At 58.1% G+C, this 20651-nt stretch overlaps 1 protein-coding gene across 12 annotated transcripts in view; it reads left to right on the top strand.

Moving 5' to 3' along the window:
- LOC103349190 (serine/threonine-protein kinase MARK2) overlaps positions 1–20651 on the top strand; it is a 97942-nt gene that overhangs the window by 36498 nt on the left and 40793 nt on the right. The window contains exons 1-4 of one of the 12 annotated variants that reach the window (XM_089306555.1): positions 5168–6293; positions 6879–7125; positions 8626–8727; positions 20072–20159. Coding sequence is in view for 3 of the 12 variants with exons in the window: in XM_089306553.1 (XP_089162679.1) it covers positions 6021–6293; positions 6875–7125; positions 8626–8727; positions 20072–20159 (714 nt within the window). In the remaining 9 variants the exon portion in view is untranslated. Of the gene's footprint in view, positions 1–5167; positions 6294–6874; positions 7126–8625; positions 8728–20071; positions 20160–20651 lie in introns of those variants that run through there. The other 11 variants (XM_089306553.1, XM_089306559.1, XM_070049997.2 and 8 more) reach the window with 11 other exon arrangements.

Below are 20651 nucleotides of genomic sequence, written 5' to 3' on the forward strand. Positions count from 1 at the left end.
AGTCTGCTCCTGGAAGCCGAGCTGCGTGTTGGATTGGCCAGCTGTGGTCTGAGCTGCGGGATCGCTGTGTGGGCCCACCTGGTCTTGCGCCTCACAAGTGCTCCTGAAGGAGGAAGACAGTGGTTGAAAAGATGATGTATGGAGCCGGGGGTGGTCCCGTATGCTATGGTGACTGGGTCCCTGCCTTTTATGGAAGCACATGGAGGAGCTGGAGACCTGCATCCCGTGTGGACACTATAAGCTCTATCTCATCTAAGCCAGGGCTTCGACGCTCGGGCGAGGCCCACAGTGGAAGATACCATGCCCTATCGCTGGCTGGGTGTGGGCCAAGAAGAACCTAAAATAACCTATGTGCAGTTTCTGGGTTCTTCCTAGATCCAGAAACTTGAGACTGCCGGGCAGTGGAGAGGAGTCCCTGTCCCACAGTCTATGTGATGGCACCATGTCTGTCACTCCGGTCTCCCACAAGGGCCACCCCAGGGGGAAGCCTGCGTTTCAGGACGGACTCTCCTTACAGCCTCGGTGTTCTGCGGAGCCACCCTGTGCCCAGGAACCTGAGGAAGATCACAAGTCAGCCAGCGCCCCCCTCCTCCCAACTCCAGTTGCCACGAGACCACCAGGAGGCAGAGCCACAGGCCTGTAGTGCAGCCCCCACGCCCGACTGTCCCCAGGCTGGCCAGCCGCAGATGTGGAGCCCCGGGCCCGGGCTGAGCCCCCTCACAGGCCCTGGGGCCTCCGCCTCCCCGCTCAGCCCCGGCAGCAGTGAGGGGCCCCTGGAAGAAGGGACGCACCCCTGGGGAGCGGCAGAGCACGAAGCTGTCCCAAGAGGGCAACCAGGGCAGGCGGCTGGGACCTCAGCCACTGCCTCGGACAAGAGCCGGGGCTGCTGGGGCGTGGGCAGGAGGATGGTCAGGTTCCTCCTGCGGGCGTGTTGCATCCTGCCGGCCAGCGAGGAGGACCCTGGGGTCAGGGGCACAGACGGGGCTCCCCCGTAGCCTCCTGCAGAGCGGCCCTCGAGGGGAGGGGCCCTGGAGCCGAGCTGCCTGAGGGTTGTTGGCTTCAGCCTTTTGTGAATGATTCTCATGAATAAAAATCCTAGCTGTGCGCAGGGTCGGGTTCCAGGTGATGCCTGGATCCCCGTGTGCGCCGTGGAAATGTCGGTTCAGTTGTCTGGCACAGGGATGGCCACGCAAAGACCGGTGCTGCCCGATGCCACTTCTTGGGGATTCCAAAGAGGTGACCCTGAAGCCAGAAGAGACTGATGGCTCCCAGAGGCGGGGGTTGGGGAGGGACAGGCCCACAGCCTGTGGGGTTGCAGATGCACAGGAAGGGGTGGGCGCTGAGCTCCGGGCACCCAGGGAGCTCCTAGTGCAGAGTGATGTCCTAGAAGAGCTGCGATAGCCCATGCCCGTGTCCCCCTGCCTTGTCACTGGGCAACACGAGGACCCCAGGGCCTGGAGCCTGACATCCTGGTGTGTGGGGTCGGCCAGGTGTGGACTCAGACGGCTGCAGGTGGGACTTGCTCAGCAGAGGATTGGGGTGGGCCAGTGCCTGGGGCTTCACAGGGCCCCTGGCAGCACCCTGGCCTTCCACAGCCTTCTGAGCAAAGCAAGGTGGCAAGGGGCCCGGGGAAGAGGGTCCCCTTGGGCCCTACGTGGATAAGCTGTGGGTTCGGGCCCTTCCCCCCCCCCCCACTCTGTGTCCTCTTCCAGGTTTCTGGGGAGGGAGGTGGGCTCTTAGTGCCAACCCATCTTCAAGCTCTGAGGGTAAAACGGGCGCGTTGCCTTGGCTCACATCTCTCCTGCACCATCCCCCAGTGCACCTGGGCAGCCCATTTATGAGTGTCCTCAGTGTCCTCCCCCCTCCTCCATCTCACCATGGGGTCACCACCACCCTCATGATGCTGCCCCCTCTGCCCGCTATGCCCTGCCCTTCGCAGACGTCTCTGCCTGGGAGCCCTGAGCTTGTCAAGATCAGCAAATCCCAAGCCGAGCCGGGCCCTTGTCTTGTTTTTGACAGCTCTCCGAGTCCTTCACAGTGAGCAAGGGGACGGGGTGCTTACCACATGACAGCTATCCCAGGATTCCCCCTGCTGGCTTCTCCCCCGCCATTCAGCTTTTGACCACATGCTCCCCTCCCTCTCTGCCCCACAGCCCCACCCGCGGGTGCAGCAGCACATGGGACCCCAGGGCTACATAGGCAATGTCCCTGGAGGACCCGCAGCAACAACCCTCGCAGAGGGCAGACCATGTCCCACTGAGCAGCCAGGACATGGGATGTGGGGGCCGTGGTGGGCCATGAAGGGAGTGAGGGTGCTCTGGGGCTGTCACTCCTGTCGCTTGGTGGATAACAAGGCAGCCCGGCTGCTCTGCTGCAAGTAAGTACCAGGTGCTGAGATGCAGCCCTTAGTGAGGGGCTGCTGAGACCCCCGTGAGGGCCGCCTCCCCCAACCTTTCCAGAGGATGCATGGGCAACAGAGAGCTGAGTGGATGAGCCCAGGGACCCAGAGGCTGGGAAGACTGTTGGAGACATAGCTGGGCATGTCCCCAAGAACAGTGAGTCCCCATGTGTCCTCCACTGCTGCCCCTCACCCTCTGCACGTGTTCCTCTCTTCATATTTCTGCACACAGAAAGCCCACAGCCCGGCCAAACTGGGGGTGGCATTCCAGGTCCCCAGGGACAGCTGCAGCATCTCACAGCACCTGAGGGCCAGCACCTGCCCAACACACACATCTGGTGTCATCTAGTCCAGCATGGATGTGAGGTGGCCACCCTTAGCCCATTTCCAGGGGAATCCAGGGCCTCTGATGGGTTAAGGAACTTGCCCACGGTCCCCTAGAGGCCCCAGAGCCAGGGCTGCTGGCCTCTGAAATTGTCCGCAAAGAGCACGACATCTCTCCAGGAGAATGGCCGTCCTCGCATTCCTATCTGCTGAGGCAGATGCTGCGCAGTGGACGGGCAGGGCCAGGAGCAACCTCCCCAGAGGAGCAGAGTCTGTGTGGGGCGAGGGCCCTGCCAGCTGACAAGGAGGGGGAGGTGTTCTTGGTGTCGGAGCCCCTGTGCGAAGGCCTGCGGGTGCTGTGCAGCCTGCGCCATGTGGCTCCATGTGGCTCCATGTGGAGGCAGGAGGGGAGGATGTGACAGAGGGGAGAGGGGAAGCCCCAACTCGCCTCCTCCTACCCTGCCAGGCCCAGGCAGCTGGCCCTCCCTCTGCCTCCATCTCCCACTGTCGTCCTAGCAGGAGACCCAGCCACAGAACCGACTGCTCACTCCCGGGCTGCCATGCTGCTCCGTGTACTCCTCTGCTCAGACACCACAGGTGGCCCCCGCCCCGGAAGTGGTCACCACTGAGGGGCAGTCCTGGCACCCCTTGCAGTGTTTATGCCCAAACTCAATGCCCAGCCGAGTCACCACGCTTTCATGGCATTCATGTGGCAAGGGTGAGCCAAGGTCGCTTGGGTCTTGCAAGGGACCCCAGGGTGCCCATTTGAGGCACTTTGGTGAACTTGACCCCATGTGGCTGGGCTTGCTCATTTAACTGTTCAGTACATTTTCAGAGCCCCTGCCTGTGTCTGGCCCAGCACACTCATACAGCTCACAGGCTGTGACCCAAGTGTGCTCCCTGCATTTGGGAAGGGCCCCGCTGAAGCTATAGGGGGTTTGTGGGGGGAGGGGGCTGTGTATCCGGAAGGGCTTCCCTGAGGAGATGACCTCTAGTTGGGTCTCGCAAGGGTGACTCATCACTGAGCCAGGTCCTGGCACCCATAGGAACCAAGCATGTGAGTGAACAAGTGAACGGGCATCATGAACTGTCAGTGGGGAGGCGGGGACTTGGAGACACAGGGTGCAGGGGGGCATGGTGGGGAGGGGCTGCAGCTCTTGCCAGCCTCCCTGGTCCTGTGTCCCGGCTGCTCTAGGAGCCCGTGTATGACCTTGGCTCTGGAATTCTGCTTGTCATTCTCCTGAGACCTCCACCTGTGTGGCCCCATGTGTAAAAGTATCCACACCTCACGGGCTGTGGGAAGGGGTGGTCAGTGCGAGCTGCCACGGCTGGGGAGGGAAGGGGGGTGCCCAGGCCCCCACCCCAGCAGGGAAATGGCATGGAGGGTGCAGAGCAGGGGTGGGGGTGAGGACAGGCCACACATCCGGGTTCCAGGGCCAGAGCCAACGTCTCCCTCCACCCGCAGTGTCTTCAGGAGCAGGAGTCGGCATGGGACCTGGGACGCATTCAGCTTTGAGAGACCCATGGACACCCAGGCACAGAAGCCTGGGAGCAGCTGGACACAGGAGAAAAAGCTGTGATGGAGGCCAGTGACGGAGCTGGTGACCCAAGGGCGGGGGTGGCTGGGAGGCAGGAGGACCACAGAATCAGGAACTGGGGTCCCGCAGGGGTCGCCCCACCAGGGTCACGTCCCAGCCTCCCAGGGCTTGCCTGTCCCCTGGCTGACGACTCCCGTGCCCCTCTGCTCCCACTGTGAGTCTCGCGTGGAATTCTCTGCAGTCCACGGACGGCTGACCCAGGCAACATTGCCCCATGACTGGAAGAAAGGGCAGGCTCCTTTTCGGGCAATCGGGAGAGCCGCTTTGCTCTTGTTCCCTCTCTCCTACACCTTCCAGGGCACTCAGGACAGTGCATCCCACGCCACATGCCTGCTGCACAGCTGCTGCACGGTCCCGGGCTGCAGTGGGCGTGGCCTGATCGGCTGGGGCGCCACTGTGAGTCATGCATTGCCAACACCCATGGTCCTGCCCCAAGTGCAAGCCCCCCGCAAGGCCAGTCCCCGAGCCCTGCTGCCATGCTCCGCCTTCTGGGGTCCCTCATGTGAGAGATCCAGTGTCGGTCCAGCAGCTCTGCCCCAGGAGCGGTCGGGTACACGACTTTTCACCATGGAGAAGATGAGCCCCAGGAAGGGATGGCACCAGCACTTGAACAATTCCCTGGGGTGAGAGGACGCCATCTTAGTAGTAGGAGGAGGCGGCCTTGCTGTGCCTGTGCTGTGTGCCTCGCGAGAGGTGTGGTTATGGCCCCCAGCATGGCGGAGGTGGCTGGCCTGCGCTGCCCATGTGGAAGCTGGCAGGCAGTGAGCCATGGCTGCTCCCAACCAACAGGAACCGCCCTCGCCCCTACACACTCCCCACCCCACCCCACCCAGCCAGGGCGAGGGTGGGCCAGGGTTGTGGGCAGGGACTGCTGCCTGGGGCTGCTGCAGGTGCACCAGCACTGACACAGCTGCAGCACACAAAAGACACAAACTCTAGAACATGGAAGAAAGTGCCCTTCCTGGGGGAAGGTCCTTACGCTGTCTGCAGACAAAGTTCGACTCTGCAGAAGATGCAGAGCCCAACGCCCCACCCAGAGCAGGGCCCTGGTGGCAGACTGGGGCAGAGGGTCAGCACACGGACAAGGCCGTGACCCTAAGGGCAGGGCAGCGCGCGGGGCTCTGTGGGACGAAGGCTGCGCCGCGCGGACGTGCACCTGTGCTGCCCCGGGGGACAGGGTGCAGCCTCAGCTCCCAGGCTCAGCGGAAACGCACTGGCCAGTGGTCGTGGTCGCGGGGCCCGGTGCCCAGGGGCTGTGTGCGGGGCCCCACCAACGCTCTTCCCTTCCCGCGCGGCGTCACGGCTTGGCCCCCTGCCCGGCAGGCCTTCTCTGGCGTTCACTGCCCAGCAAGGCCCGACCTGTGGCTCCGGTCACGGCTGCGGGCGGCCCCGCACATGGGCCCTGGGAGCCCAGGCCCCGCCGGGCGCTCAGCAGCAGGGCCGCACTCTCGCTGGCGACCCCAGGCCGATGGCTTCCTCCCCTGAGCCGCTCTCCTCATGCGGAGTTGGAGCTGCAGCTGTCTGAACAGAGTTCTGGGTGGGAAGTCCGTAAGGGAGGCTGTGGGCGCTGAGGTGCAGAGCGGGGTACCTGGCACGTAAAGGAGGGCAAGTGGGCTGGCGACCTCCTCTGGCCCTGCCGCGACAGGGATCAGGCGTGGGGCACCAACGCCTGAGAGAATGAATGCAGCTTGAATGAATGAATGCACGCCGATCGGAGAGCAACCGGCTTCGTTTTTTGGAGGGGCTGTTTGACAACCCCCATTACTCGCTCAGGCTCTGAGAGGAAGTCCCGCCCCCTGCGGAAGTCCCGCCTATCCTCCCTGTTAAATGGCCGCCCAGGGCCCCCTGGGCCTCACTGCGACTGCGTCAGCGTCAACGGACGCTCTTCACGCGGTCGCCGCCCTGGAGCGCGTGGTAGTGCGGCCCTGAGGCAGAGCTCGAGGCTCGCGGCCGCCCGGCTCAGCCAGCAGCCGGTAGTGTAGACAGCAGGGACCCGCCCGTCGCGTCCCGGCGTCCTGCCTGACCAGGAACCCAGGACACGTTCCCTTCTCCGCCTGCCCAGGCTCCGCCTGCACTGAGCAGCGCCCAGGCCCTGCCCTGCCCGGCCCCGGCCTCCCCCGGCGCTTGCTGGTGCCCAGCCCTGGCCTGCTCTGCCTCCCCCGGACGGCAGACGCGCTGTGGCCGCCCTGGCCCAGCCGCCCGCACCCAGACCTGGCCGCCCGCCCTCCGCCTCCGGTGCCTCCCGGGACCGGCGCCCACCTGGGCGGGCGTCGCGGGCACGCGGACACGGACCCGGGTTGCGGGAGGAGCAGCAGCTGGGCCCGGGCCGAAGGAGATGGCGGCTCCTTCTCCCGACACCGCCAGCCCTGCTCTGGCAGTCCCTGCACCCCGGGGTTCCCTAACTGCACGGGAACCCCCGTGTGCCAGGCAGAGCGGTGGCCCGGGCCAGGGAAGGGGCAGGAGGAGGGGAGGCGGGGAGGAGAAGGTGGGCATCCCTGGGAGAGGGGCCTACCTCGTGGGAGCAGGGCTGGTGACGGCCGTCATTGTCTCCCAGCCAGAGGGCCAGCAGGTCCCTGTGCACCTGGGACAGAGGACAACAGACAGACCGGGTCCTCCAGGGCCGGCGTGCCCCAGTGTGACCTGGAGGAGGACGTGCGGGCCAGGGCCAGGGCCCAGGAGGGAGACTCCGAGCACCCGGACAGCAGCGAGCCCTAAGCTGGGCCTCTGCCTACACCTGCGACTGACTGAAGGGTCCCCCATCAGCCCCTGGACTCTCCCGGCCTCGCTGGCCTCCCTGTGTGCTGGGTAGGTGCCGGGGCGCAGTGCCCACACTCTGCAACAAGGGGGTGCGCTAGTGACATTCCCCAGTGGTTTGGGTGCAGAGGCCCAGCGTTCCCCTCCCCCAGTGACGCCCAGGAGCAAGGTCAGAGAGAAGCGGCTGCTTCTGTGGCCGCTGGGCCTGGTGGTTGAGGCCGGAGGCCGCTGTCCGCTGTCCGTAGCAGAGCCCCTGGGGCCCTATCTGGCTCCATCCTGGCCCTGGTTCCTGCTTGTGAGAGCCTGGGCGGCAGCCGAGATGGCTCAGGCTGTGGGGCTCCTACCGCCCCGTGGAGGCCGTGGGTTGAGTTCTGGACCCCTGGCTGAGTCTGGTCTCTTTGGGGGCATTTGCGGGCTGGGCAAGCTGCTGAGAGCGCTCTTTGTCTCTGATTCTCTCAGACCCGCACCTTAAGAATCGGCAGTCGTTGGCAACCCTGCCGTGGCCCTGGTGGCACACTGGGTCCTTAGCACCCTGAGGAGCCGGCGAGGCTCCGTCTGCTTTGCACAGAGGCGGAGGCCAGGGAGAGGGGGGCCGTGGGCTCCCGTGCCTTGGTCAGTAGACGTTGCCTCAGACCTGCTGACGCACACACTGTGTGTCAAGGCGCAGGCAGCAGCTGGGGCCACAAACTTGCTGGGGTCACAGCCAAGCAGCCGCACGCCCGGTGACCACAGCCAGGGATCTGCTAGGCCGCTGGCCTCAGCTGGGCTCTGGATGGTGGCTCATGTGTCTGTCACCCTCTCCTGGAGTGAGCCAGTGTAGGTTACTGCCGTCTCCTCTCTCTCTCTCTAATGTTAAATAACAATGATTGTGTTAAATACTCTAACTTAATTGAATTTTTGGGGAAAATTTATTTATTTGGAAGAGTTGGAGAGACAAAGAGCTCTCACCTGCTAGTTCACTCCCACTCCAGCTGTGTCAGCCCAGAGCCAGGAGCCTCTCCCGGGTCTCCCATGTGGGTGCAGGGGCCGAAGCACTTGGGCCATCTGCCTCTGCTTTCCCAGCGCATTCGCAGGGAGCTGGATGGAACGTGGAGCGGCCAGGACTTGACCTCGTGCACATATGGGATGCCCGCTATGGGATGCTTGCTGTGCTCTCAGGCCCCTTTGTCTATGGCAAGGCCGAGACAGGAGGGTGAGCCACGTGGTTGAATCCCTGCATGAAAGTGACAGAGACGTCCTTCACCTGCTAGAACTTGACGTTGGGGTAGACTTGTACTTGAGCTGTCCCAGCCCGGGGGCTGACCTCACCTTTCCCGGGCTGTTTTGGAGGCTACTGGTTAGTCGTACAACGCCATCCCTAGGGTGTGTCTTTGCCATCTGCACAGTGACCTGAACCTGTCTTCACGTGGTGACTACACTGTGCATAGTGTCGCTTCTTAGTGTTTGGCCAAGAGCAACCCCAGGAAGGCGGTGTTCTCAGGCTGCCCTGGCCCTCTTAGCTCTGTGGCGTCTCGTGGACTTGCTTTTCTGATTGGGCTGCTTCCTTCCAAGGTGTTGCCAGAGAGATCCCCGTGTGCAGAACCTCAGGAGACCTTGGGCTGGGTGTGAAGTTCTAGGTTCCTCGTTTCTCCTTCCACCTCTGAGTGCTTCCGGGTAAGTGTGTTCTGGTGAGTGAGTGTTTGTACTGTTAACTGTCAGAGAGCCTGTGAATTTGGTACCTGCCTGGGCCGCAGCAGAGCAAACCTGTAGAGCTGGGTCGCAGTTGCTGAGCCTTGGCTGCTTGCCAGGGGCCCTGTAGCCGATGAGCTGATGAAGCTGTGAGAAAAGATGTAGTGTTTGTTTATTTCAGAGGGAAGAAAGGAAGGGAGAATGCGTGTGCAGAGAGAGCGAGCGAGTGGTGGATGGATCGATACTGTCCTATCCTGGCCTAGACTGCAATGGCTGGGGCTGGACCAGGCCTAAAATCGGGGCTGAGAACACAGTCCAGGTCTCCAGTTACTCACACCATCACTGTTGCTTTCCCAGAGGCCCAGCCGGGGACTGTGTCATATTTAACTGGGCAAATGGGTTGTGTCTACACGAGCTAAACGGCTGTGTGTCTTGCGCGGAGGAAGGCACCGAGACCGGGAGGGAGCAGGTCACTGCACAGCGCTCTGGCCTCCCTGCCACACCCACTGAGTGAGGGCTCAGCTCCCTCAGCCCTGGCCGGCCCGGGGTTCAGATAAGCAGCTGCTCCAGGATTCTTGGTGCTCCCCCAGTTCTCAGTCCGTGGGGCACCTTGGCGAGCTCGGTGCTCCTGGAAGCTCCCAGCTGCCAGCCAGCTCTGAGCAGGGGGTCTCAGCCAGCGCACCTGAGCACGCACCTGTGTGTGTCCGATGCTTTCCTGGTTGTGGCAGAGTGGACACCTTGCGCATCTCAGGATATTAGAAAGACTGTATGACCTCCAGGAAACCAGAGATAATGAGAGCACCTCTTTCAAGTGCTTTTGCCTCAGTTCTTATGTCAAGGAGGGGAACGATAACTGTTGGAGAATGTTACACACAATCAGACACGAACATAGCACTCACAGTCTCGTAAGGATTGACGTTGTCAGCTGGGTGGGAAAAGTGGAGGTTGAGTCAGGCGCCCACAGTGCCATTCGGGTCCGTGACGGATGGCATGTCCCAGGGTGGTCCCGTGAGAGCATGTCCCCTAGGGCTGTGGAAGCATGCTGATTTGTGGCGTACACACGATGGCTTCCACACAGTGACAGAACCCCCTCACGCTGCTGCTCTCGGGACTGTACTGCTTGTCTTGGCAAGAGCCTCCTGAAATCATGAAGCAGTGTGCGGCTCTACGAAGCCTCATCGTGACCAAGGGTGTGTATTTCCGTAAATGGATGACAGCTGAGGACGCTGTCTGTTAGGGGTGGCGTAATGAGCCCTCAGGGTGGTGTCGGCCACAGACAGGATTATCTGCTGGGTGAGCGCGCTCGTGCTGGCTGTACCTCGCTCAGTCGTAGGTCACTGGAGTTAGCAGGCGGAGCCAGCGAGCAAAGGCACAGCAAGCTCTTAGCATGAATGGGCGCGAGCTGTGCGGCACACGTGGCAGATGGCGGGCTGCAAGTGTGGCAGGAGAGTTTGGAGGAGCAGGCCTTGGAGAGTCTGAGGGGAGGGGCGCTCAGCGAGGCTTGAATTCCGCCACACGCATCCCTCAGAATCAGGAGGGCGTCCGCACACACTCGCAGAGCCTCCTCGGCTGGCTCCCGCCTCCAGCCCGTGGACGTGGGCTGTGCTTCAGAGCTGCTCCGGGCACATGTGGGGTCCTCTGTCTCCACCAGCGCAGGGATGTCGCCCGGGCTGGAGCCATGAGGTCACCGTCTCTCTGCGTTCACTGCATTTGCTTTCACTTGCACAGGGGCCGTCCCAACTGTCCGCATAATGGGGTCCTTGGCTGCCAAATCTGCATTTCCACAGAGGTCCCCTTGCACAGCCGAGTGGCATAGCCTGTCCTGGGGGCCCAGCTTTTGGGAGAAAACTGATGGGCTCAGTTGGGTCACCTGACTCCCTGTGGTCCCGTCAGCTGTGACCAAAAGGTGGTGACCCATGGTACACTGGGGCTGGGAAGGCGCCTCCGAAGATGCCTCACAGCAGAGGGCCCTTTACTGCCAAGCAGGGGGAAGATCACTTGCAGTTTGTTTATTTATCTGAAAGGCAGAGCTACGCAAAGAGAGAGGTCTTTAATCAACTGGTTCACTCCCCAAATGGCTGCAACGGCCAGGGTGGGGCCAGGCCGAAGCCAGGAGCCTGGAACTCCACCCAGGGACCCAAGTACTTGGGCCATCATCCACTGTCTTCCCAGGAACACTAGCGTGGAGCTGGATTGGAAGTGGAGCAGCCCAGACTTGAACCGGCACACATGTGGGATGCTGGTGTTGAGTCTCACCTTAACCTGCGGTGCTGCACCTGTGGAAGGCTCAAGGACGGAGTGGGCTGGCACTCTTTTTCTCCGTGTCCTGTAAGAGCTCATTGGTTCGGTCAAGTCTCAGTGCTGGTTACAAAATCAAAATGTGCTGTTTTTCCACTTTGTTATTGAAGGAACAAAGATGACCGTTTTGTTGCCTCTTAGAGAAGAGGTCAGGTTGGAAGAAAGTGTCAAAACTGAGAGTCCTGTTGGTGGCCAGCTTTCTCCATTCTCTAGTTCATATTGTAGCCAGGCAGTATTGTTAAAAAAATAAACTTTTGGGGCCGGTGCTGTGGCTCACCTGGTTAATCCTCCGCCTGCAATGCCGGCATCCCATATGGGCACCGGGTTCTAGTCCCGATTGCTCCTCTTCCAGTCCAGCTCTCTGCTGTGGCCCGGGAGTGCAGTGGAGAATGGCCCCAGTGCTTGGGCCCTGCACCCACATGGGAGACCAGGAGGAAGCACCTGGCTCCTGGCTTCGGATTGGCACAGTACACGGGCCGTAGCGGCCATTTGGGGGGTGAACCAATGGAAGGAAGACCTTTCTCTTTTTCTCACTGTCTATAACTCAACCTGTCAAATAAATAAATAAAAAAAACTCACAGCATCTAATCCAAGAGTTTCCTAATTTCTGCATAGGGGTGAGCCCATTAGAATGGATGGAGAGTTACTTGTAGCTGAAAAAAGCCTCTTTGTGACAGAGAGAGAGAAAAAAAAAAGGAAAAATCAGGGAAGGCATGGCTCTGTGAGGTCGAGCTGGCATCCCAGCCCTCCGTTCATACCCCAGGGGCCCTTGGGCATGGATTCGGACCCAGCACCCTGACCCAGGTCCTGGCTCAGATCACGAGTTTGACTCTCTGTGCTCCAGGCAGCCACAGGTGCACCTTCCATGAGTGATGGTGCTCCCAGGGGATTTCAGACCGAGCTGTAGCGCCTCAGCACGATGCAGGCAGCCTGCCCGGCACCCCAGGTTTAGCCAGTTGTGCGTTTTACCCGTTTCTGAAGGTTACCAATCATAGGGAAGTTTAAAGGTGTAAGTGAGAGAAGTGAGACTAGCTTGAATGTGCTCATGTGACTCAACTACAGTTGAAAAGGGGGAAACAAAGCCCTCTGCAGTGGCAGGAGCCAGATCTCATAGCCTCTGGGTACCTGGGCTGGCCCCTGTGGCTGTGGAAGCTGGATGCCTATGCCTGCCCCTGTGGTCCTGGAAGCCATATCTGGAAATAGGATGGCTGGGCCCACTTCCAGAAGCCGGGTGCAGAGTTCACAGATGCCTGGGGCCGCCCCTGTAGCCCCTTCCTGCCCTGCGTGGCTCCTCTGCCCTCCCTGGCTCCTGTTCCTCACCAGGAGAAGACTGAAGAAGAAAGGCCGATGAGATAATGGCCCTGTCAGCAGGAAGTCGGGGCCGTGAGCCCATGTCGGGGTCCAGTGGTGATGGTGGCATCTCTGGAGGCAAGCCGGGCCACTTCTAGGGAAGTCTGGGTGGCTCTGGCATGTCTTGCTGTGCCTACCCATTTGGCACATTAGGCATTCAGTCCCTGGGGGCCCTGCAGTGCTTCTGCATCCAGGGGTGTGGAATGGGTGCTGGTTGACCCCACTGTGCTAAGAGTTGGGGGCATGGAGGTATGAGAGGCTTGGGGGAGTGTTGGCTGCCCAGGGAGCTCTCCTCTTCTTCTCCCCAGTGTGGTTCTTCCCCTACTTCCTGTCATTCACCCAGCCTCAGTTCCACGTGCTGTCTCACCTCTGCTGGCCAGGCGCTGACTTGGAACTGGGTAGAACAAGGAAGTCCAATTCTAATTAAAACAGAGCATTGCCACGGCCTGCAGAAGCAGGGGTAGGAGAAAGAGAAGAAACAAAATTAAGTGGGCTGGGAATCAAGAGGGACAAAAACCTTGTGTTGAAGACAGGCAGGAGCTGGCATAAACTCAGCTATCCACGTCCAGGTGAGTTCCATTTCCTGCCCCGTCCTCCTTGCTGGCTCACCGTTTATGTTGTGGGGGAGGAGCCGCCCCCAGCTGGACTTCTTGCAAGTGCCTGTCTCCATGCAAGAGAAGAGTTCGAGGAGGAGATGTAGAGGTGTGCAGGAGAGCAGGATTTATTGAGTGGAATAGTGCACACGCAGATGTCGGTGTGGGCAGTCTGTCGTCACGAGGAAGGTGTGCTGCCCTAATTGAATATTCAGAGGCTGATGCCATGGCATAACAGGTTAAGCCTCCACCTGCAGTGCCAACATCTCGTATGGGCACTGGTTTGAATCCCAGCTGCTCCACTTATGATCCAGCTCCCTGCTAATGTACCCAGGAAAGCAGTGGAAATGGCCCAAGTGCTTGGATCCCTGCTCTCAGATGGGAGACCTGGAGGAAGCTCCTGGCTCCTGGCTTGGCCCTGGCTCAGCCCTGGCCATTGCAACCATTTAGGGAATGAACCAGCTGATGGGAGCGCTTGTTATCTCTCTGTCCCTCTCTCTCCTTCTCTCTCTCCCCTCCTCCGTCCCCCTCTCCTCCTTCTCCTCCCCTCTGCTTTTCCCCTTCCCATCCCCTCCCCTCTCCCTTCCTCTGCCTCCCCCTTCTTCTCCTCCCCTTCCCTCTCTGCCTTTCAAATAAAATAAAAATAAATCTTAACAAAAAGAACTAATTGAATATTCAAAGAGGTGGAGTTCTGGGTGGGTCTGCAACACACATGGTGATCTCTAGGAAGAAGTGTCAGGGTGTCTGGTGCTGGGTAGGGAATGGGTGTGCCACGCCTGCAGTCTTGGGTATTTCCAGGTGGCACACCGGGAAAGGGTGGGGCTTTGGGAGACCTCAGCTTCTCATTCACGAGCTGCCTACCTGTCCACATCAGAAGGGGCTGGAGCTGACTGGTTTAGAGCTTAGACCGTCAGCCCTTCCTTGTGCTGTGTTGGGATTCGTTGTCCAGAGGGAGGGTGGGCCTCTGGGCATCTTCACCTTCCCAGGGGTATGCAGTGTAGAGTTGTGGACAAATGCGTTGCTGCACTCAGATCATCTTGTCAGACCCATCCCCTGTGTTCAGGGACCTCTGAGCCTCTGTAGGCAGAGTTGGTGGGGGCACAGGAACCTGACTGAATCCCGTTGTGGTTTCCAGTGGTCGGGAAAGGGGAGGCAGTGGGGAGGATGAGCCCCAGAGAGGTCAGGCCCCCCACTTCCAGGGCCCTAGGGGCTGCCTCTCCCAGCTGCCCTGCTTCCTCTGTCCCTGAGGTACAGAGCTCTGTGTGTGCCAGGGTGCAGGGGTCGGTCCCCCGCCTGCTGCCTGCTGTCAGCCCGTGGAGCCCATCCTGCCTTGCAGGGAATGCCCTTGGGGCCCCTGTGTGTCCCTGGCACAGCAGGCTTGTGACAGCGAGTGCCCTCTGGAGATGGTGCTGTAGCCTGTGTTCTGGGGGTGGGGGGAGGGGACAACACGAGTTCCCTCTCTGAAGCCAAGACACCACGGGGTTTCTATGGCATTCTCCTTCCTGAGCCGCTGGCCTGTGGTGGCTGCTGCCCAGCAAGGATGGCCACGTGTGGCTCGTGCGGATGGGCTCTGCTGCGGCTTCCTGCTCACTCCTTCCCTGGGGCCCAGGACACACTCCGAGCCGCAGGGTTGCCTGGCTCCTTTGGCTGTGCTGGCCTCCTCTGCGTTCCCGCTGTTCTGCTTGTTGACGCGCGCTCATGCGCTTGCTTGCCGTGGAGCAGCTCTGGGTTTTCTTGATGGAGGAGCAGGCAGATGCTGGGCTTCTCTGTAAGCACTTGACTCTGGAGGTAAAGGTTCTTGAGGATAAGTTTGCAGGAATGAAGATTCAGACAGTGAACTGTTTGTTGCCTGGGGAAGCTGGTTTAGAGTTCCGTAGTCAGCTCACTGATGGACTCGGGGTTGGCTGCGGCCGACTGGCGGGTCCCTCCCCCAGCTGCACTTGTGCCCCTCGGCCCCTCTGCAGATGAATTCTTCAGACGACAGTTTGCCACAGCAGATTCACTGGAAGCTGATTTGTTGAAAGTCAGTGTAACTTAATTTAAATACAAAAGTGCATGAAATAAGTCAGACACAGCCCAAATATATCATGTAACAAATAAAGATTAAAGAAAAACGTCCACACCAACACTTAGGTTTTAGTTCCAAGTGATAAGATGTGTTTTTCCAAGTATGGCATCTCGTAGCCACGGTCGAACCTTTCTGTGACACAGCTCAGCTTTGTGGAGTGCCAGCCGTGCGTCTGGCCCGGTGGTCCTCTGCTGACCAGGCTTCCCGCGCCGACCCAGCCCCGGGTGAGTGATGGGGGTGATCGCGCTCTCCACACACTCACTTGTCTCGGGTGATTTTACACCCAGAGGCGGGCGCAGGGTGGGCAGGAGTGCGGGGAAAGAGGCCGTCCTGCGAGGGGAGCCGGCCATACAGCACAGCTCTGCGGTGCTTCACCTTCCCCTCGTGCTCATCCCCGCTGGCAGGTCTGCAACCTGATGACAGACTCCCGGGTTTCTGGACAGTCCCCTCTTTGGTAAACAACTGTCACGGCTGAAGGACCTGCTCTCCAGGACCCACTTGGCCATCTCCCCTTCTGTGCGTGAGTGTGAGTCGGAGGAAGCTGGCTTTTGCTGCGCTGAGGAGCACCCGGGTCTCAGTGCCCTCCCCCAGCAGTATTCTGTGTGTTGTTCAAGTTCCATGTCCAGCGAGCGTCAGCGGGTGGGGACCCAGATTGTCATTGACATCACTGAGGGGTCCCATGTGAGTGCCCCCCAGAGGGACCTTCTCTCCCTCCGTACCTGGCCTCCTTGTTTAGCTGGGCGGAGGACGAGGGAGTAGGGAATAGCACACAGGCTCTCGGAGCAGCACTTCACTTCCACTCACGTTCCATCGGCCGGAGCATGTCACCTTGTCCCCCTGCAAGCCCTTGGGATCGTCATCCTCTTTGTGCCCTGATGAGAGAACTGGACCTTGGTGAATGTTAGTATTGTCAGCCGTCCATAATTAATTGTTCTGTGCCTCTGTTAACTCGTGTAAGATGAGGATGATCATGTCCGTGCCACAGATACTTGTGAAATTGGAAGTAAAATAATGAAGGTAAAAAAGCCCAGTGCTGTCATCGGTAGTCCGAGACCAAGAACACTTACTACTGCTGACGTCAACATTTGTTTCTGGGGTGACATGATGAGCAGCATGAGTCTGGGTCTTTCTGTAAGGTGTTTCTTACATGTTAGGTCAGGTTAATTCTGTTTCCTTGGAATAATTAGGTTGCGTATTCATCTGAGTTTGTTCATTCTCTTTTCATCACGCCTGCGTTTGGAAACTTAGGCATCTGTTTAACGCTTAGCTTATTCTCTGCTCCCTAGCACAGTCAGTTCCCTGCGTCCTGCCAGTTGTACTTAATGAATGCTTTCCTTCCCCATTGCTGCCGCCTGTTGCAAAACACAACGATGGTGACGGGCTTAATTTTTTTGGAGTCTCCGCATACCCGGAATTCATAAGCTGACGCCTTAGCACTGACATGATGGTGTTAGGGGGAGCCTTTGGGAGCTAATTCAACTTACGGGAGGTCCTGGGGGCAGAAGAGAGATAGCAGACTGCTGCCTTCTGTGGACGACAGCAGGAAGACTGCCATCGGCAAGCCTGGGAGAGGGGCCTCCCAGCACCCGGCTCGCTGGCCTCTGATCCCAGCCTTCCAGCTCCAGGCTAGGGGCAGTGAGTGCTGCTTAGGCCCCGGTCTCCGGCATTTGTTCTGGCAGCACGGGCCGCTCTAAGCAGTAGCCAGTAGACACTGCCTTTCTTCTCCATTTCCTGTTTTGTTTGGGAGCCAAACAGGTTTGTTTTTTTTTGTTGTTGTTGTTGTTTTTACAAAGATTATTTATTTATTTAAAAGTCGGAATGACAGAGAGGAAAAGATAGATCTTCCATCTGCTGGTTCTCTGCTCAAATGGTTGCAGGAGCTGGGGCTGAGCCAAGTGGAAACCAGGAGCCTGGAATTCCTTCTGGTCTCCCACATGGGTGGCAGGGGCCCAAGCTCTTGAGGCATCTGAACACTGTCTTCCCAGGCACATTAACAGGGAGCCGGATCAGAAGTGGAGTAGCCAGGACTTGAACTGGCGCTCATATCGGATGCTGGCATCACAGGCAGTGTCCTAACCTGCTGTTCCGCAATGCCTGTCCCTAAAGAGCTTCTCTTCGAAATGCCATGTGATAAGTGTCTCTCAGGGTTATATCCTGAAGTGGCTTCTCGTTTCATCTTTGCCAAAGTGAACTAAGCTCTCTGTGGGCCCCGGCACCCCTGTGCGTGAAACTGCATTTTTCTTCTCTGGGTGAGTGGCTTGTCCCCAGTTTCTCTGGACTCTGATGTGTTCCTGGCACACATGCAGGTTGCCACAGGGGGTCTCTCTTTCCTCTTCCAAATGAAACTGCAACCACAATGAGGTCCACACGAGGTGAAGCCGCCATTTCCCCAGGGGCTCCTCGGGCCCTAAGGTTCTCAGAAAATAGAGATGGCGTCCTTCGCTTCCGCGTCAGGAGCCCTCACTGCACTTCTGTCACTTAACTCGGAGCTTTGTGAAGCTCGGCGTCCTTGCGGAAGCAGCCAGCCCTGCTGACGGGGGTGCGGGCTTTCTTTGCCCGGGTACGTTGCACTCGTGACAGCATGCAGTCCCTAGACTTGGTAGGTCTGCAAGCAGCTGGGACAACAGACTCTTCTCTCTGCCTAAGTTAGCATTTCAGAAAATCAGCCTTACTTGGGCGTAATGTGCTTGTAGCCAAATGCACGATGCATTTTGCAACATGATGCCTTTTGACAAATACACACAGTCATGTCACAGTCATGTCGCCACAACCACAGTCAGAAGGGAGGCTTGCGTGTGCCACCGCTCCGCCTCAAGGCTGCTGTGGGCCCCTGTGCGGTCAGCCCTCCTGACGTTGGCCAAGGTGCTCACTGATCTCTGTCACTGCAGACTCGTTTTGCCTGGTCTAGAACTTCACACAGAGGGAACCATGCCTGTTGACTGTTCTGTGTCTGGTTTCCTCCTCTTAGCATCCTGCGTTTTGGAGACGCATGTGTGTTGTGTGTCCTTGTGGTTAATAGTTTCTCTGTGGTGCTGGCTACCGTGCAGTCTCTCCATCAGGGCACCCACTGATGGACATGTGCATGTTTACAGATCGAGTCTCTTATGGATATGGGAGATCTTCAAAAAGTTCATGGAAAATGCATGTTACAAAAAATGCATGGATTTCAGTTTTTTTGAAGTTACCGTTTATTTTTCCAAGAACTTAGGGCGTTCCCTCCTCCTGCTTCTGTAGACATTTGAGGGCACCTCTGTCTGTGGACATGTGTGTTCCTTTCTCTTGAGTAAACACTTCAGTAGTTTAACATACATTTTCAGAATTGCCATGTTGTTCTTAAGATTAAAAATATATATACATTTGTGGAGAGGGTGTTAGGCCTGGAGATCAAGATGGCGACCTCTGTTGGATTCCTGACTGCAGCTTCCTGCCAGGGCAGACCCGGGAGGAGCAGTGATGGCCCAAGTGCTTGTCCTGCCACCCACGCGGGGACATGAGTTGAGATCCTGGCTCCCGAATCTGTCTGCCTCCCATTCTTGGCCGTTGTGGGCTGTTAGGGAGTGAACCGACAGAAGGAGCCTTGTCTGTCCATCTCATTCTCTGACTCTCAATAAAGAATGAAATGAGTTTTAAAAATTTGCTATTTCTGTTTAGTGATTTTTAAATAAAGATATTGTTTGCATTCCATCCCTTTTATAGTCATGTCAATTTAGTTCCAAATTTAAAGAAATATTAATTCTTTGATACAATTGAGCATGTGATTAGCAATCTTTATTGTATCTTTGGGTCTTTATCATACATCTCCCAAGTGAAGTAGGCAGTTACAGAGAATATATGTGTGGGATACAAATGAGCAGACTGTCTCCACCATAAGAGAGTCTGCAGTCCAGGTGGGGTGGATGAATCACGGTGAATGCGTTATTTCAAATGCTGACACAGGCTGAGTTGTGAGGTGCACACTAGAGCAAGTCCAGAGATCCGAGAGGTTGCCTGCTGGGTCGTGATTGACCTTGGGTCCAGGTGGGGATTTCACAGTGGGATCACAGTAGCGGAGAAGGCACTTCCACCTCTGTCCACAAAGTCAAGAGCGTTTGTGGGTCATATGGGTCCCAGTGAAGCTCAAGTTCATGAGCCACCTGGACTTGGGTTTACTGAGTGAAGACTGCAGGTGTCCCCATGCTGTTCACTGTCTTTGCCTGTGAGGTGGGGTGGGTAGGTGGGCATGGGGCCCCATGGGGTGGGGGCGTCTCTCCCCAGGTGTGTCCTGCAGGAATCACAGCTCTCTGGCACTTGGATCTGGGGGGTGATGTAGCATCTTGTGGTTTTGTTTTTCTCAAGGCTGTGCTGGGTGTTCCAGCCTGGCTGGAGCGCTCTGTGAGAGACGTGCTCGGTGCAGCCTGACTTTGGTGATGGTGAATCTGGGTGTTGGATTTGCCTCTTGTTTTGCTTTTATCTACCTCTCGCTTCTTAGAGAAGCATTTAGAGTTCAGAGTCCAAGTTCTCTGCTGTAATCCCAGTAGCATGGCCACCAAATGCCACCCTTGAGGTCTTGAAGTTAGCCAAGAGAACCCTTTGTGATGAGAAGTTGGAACGCAGTGTGCTGCTTCAGACTATGCAGAGTTCCAGTCACTGCAGTCACGGTCCCTGCCGGACACAGAGCGGCAACAGGAAGTCAGCTGACGTGCCATCCCCCATCTGCAGCCCTGGGCACTGGTGCAGATTTCGGGCTTCCTGCCTTGGATTTCTGCAGCTTGCTCTATGATCTAAACTGGGGATGGCTGGGTAGGGGTGTGGGGGGGGGGCCCGTAGGAGCTTGAGGAGAGGGAGAGGTTAGGGAACCCCGCAGATGCTTCCTGTTCCTGTAGACCTCTTGGGTTCCTTCCCCCGTGTGTGGCCAGTGGTGGGCATCTGCTCCCAGCTTCTGACTGCCCATGGCTCTGACAGCAGCTGGCTCCTGCTGTTCGTTATCCTCAGAGGGCTCCAAGGAAAACTTGCACTTCTCTGCTTTGCCTTTTTCTCTTAGGTTGAAATTATTTCAGAATACAAGTAGTAAACATCGTTGGACAACAGTGGACACAGAATGTGTTACCCAGGAGAAGGGGAAAAGTGAGGTGAGTCCTGTTGGCTGCAGGCAGTTTCCAAGCAACAGCACAGGGGGTGGGATGGAGAGGACAGGCGAGGAGGCAGGAATGGGCGAGGATGGTTTGGTGGGCCAGTTAAGCCCCAGCCTGGGATGCCGTATCCACATCAGAGTGCCTGGGGTTGAGTCCAGGCTCTGCTTCTGATTCCAGTTTCTTGTTACTTTGTGCCCTGAGAGAGGGCAGATGATAGTCACGAACTTGGACCCCTGCCACCCATGTGAGAAACCTGGATTGAGCTCCAGTCTGCCAATTTCAGCCTGGCCCCAGTGGTTCCAATGCTTGGGAGATCAGCCTGTTTGTTTCTCTGTTTCTCTGCCTCTCAAAAACAAATAAATGAAAACGTAAGGAATGTGCAGGGTTAGAACACCAGGGAAGACAGAATAGCACAGAGCATTCTTGGTGCTTGGTGAAGGTCTCTTGGCTGGCATGAAAGGCCAGGCCCAGACCCCTTTGCGGGTAGAC

This window comes from Oryctolagus cuniculus, chromosome 10 (assembly GCF_051225735.1).
Source record: "Oryctolagus cuniculus isolate XC-2025 breed Fujian yellow rabbit chromosome 10, ASM5122573v1, whole genome shotgun sequence".
NCBI lineage: Eukaryota > Metazoa > Chordata > Mammalia > Lagomorpha > Leporidae > Oryctolagus > Oryctolagus cuniculus.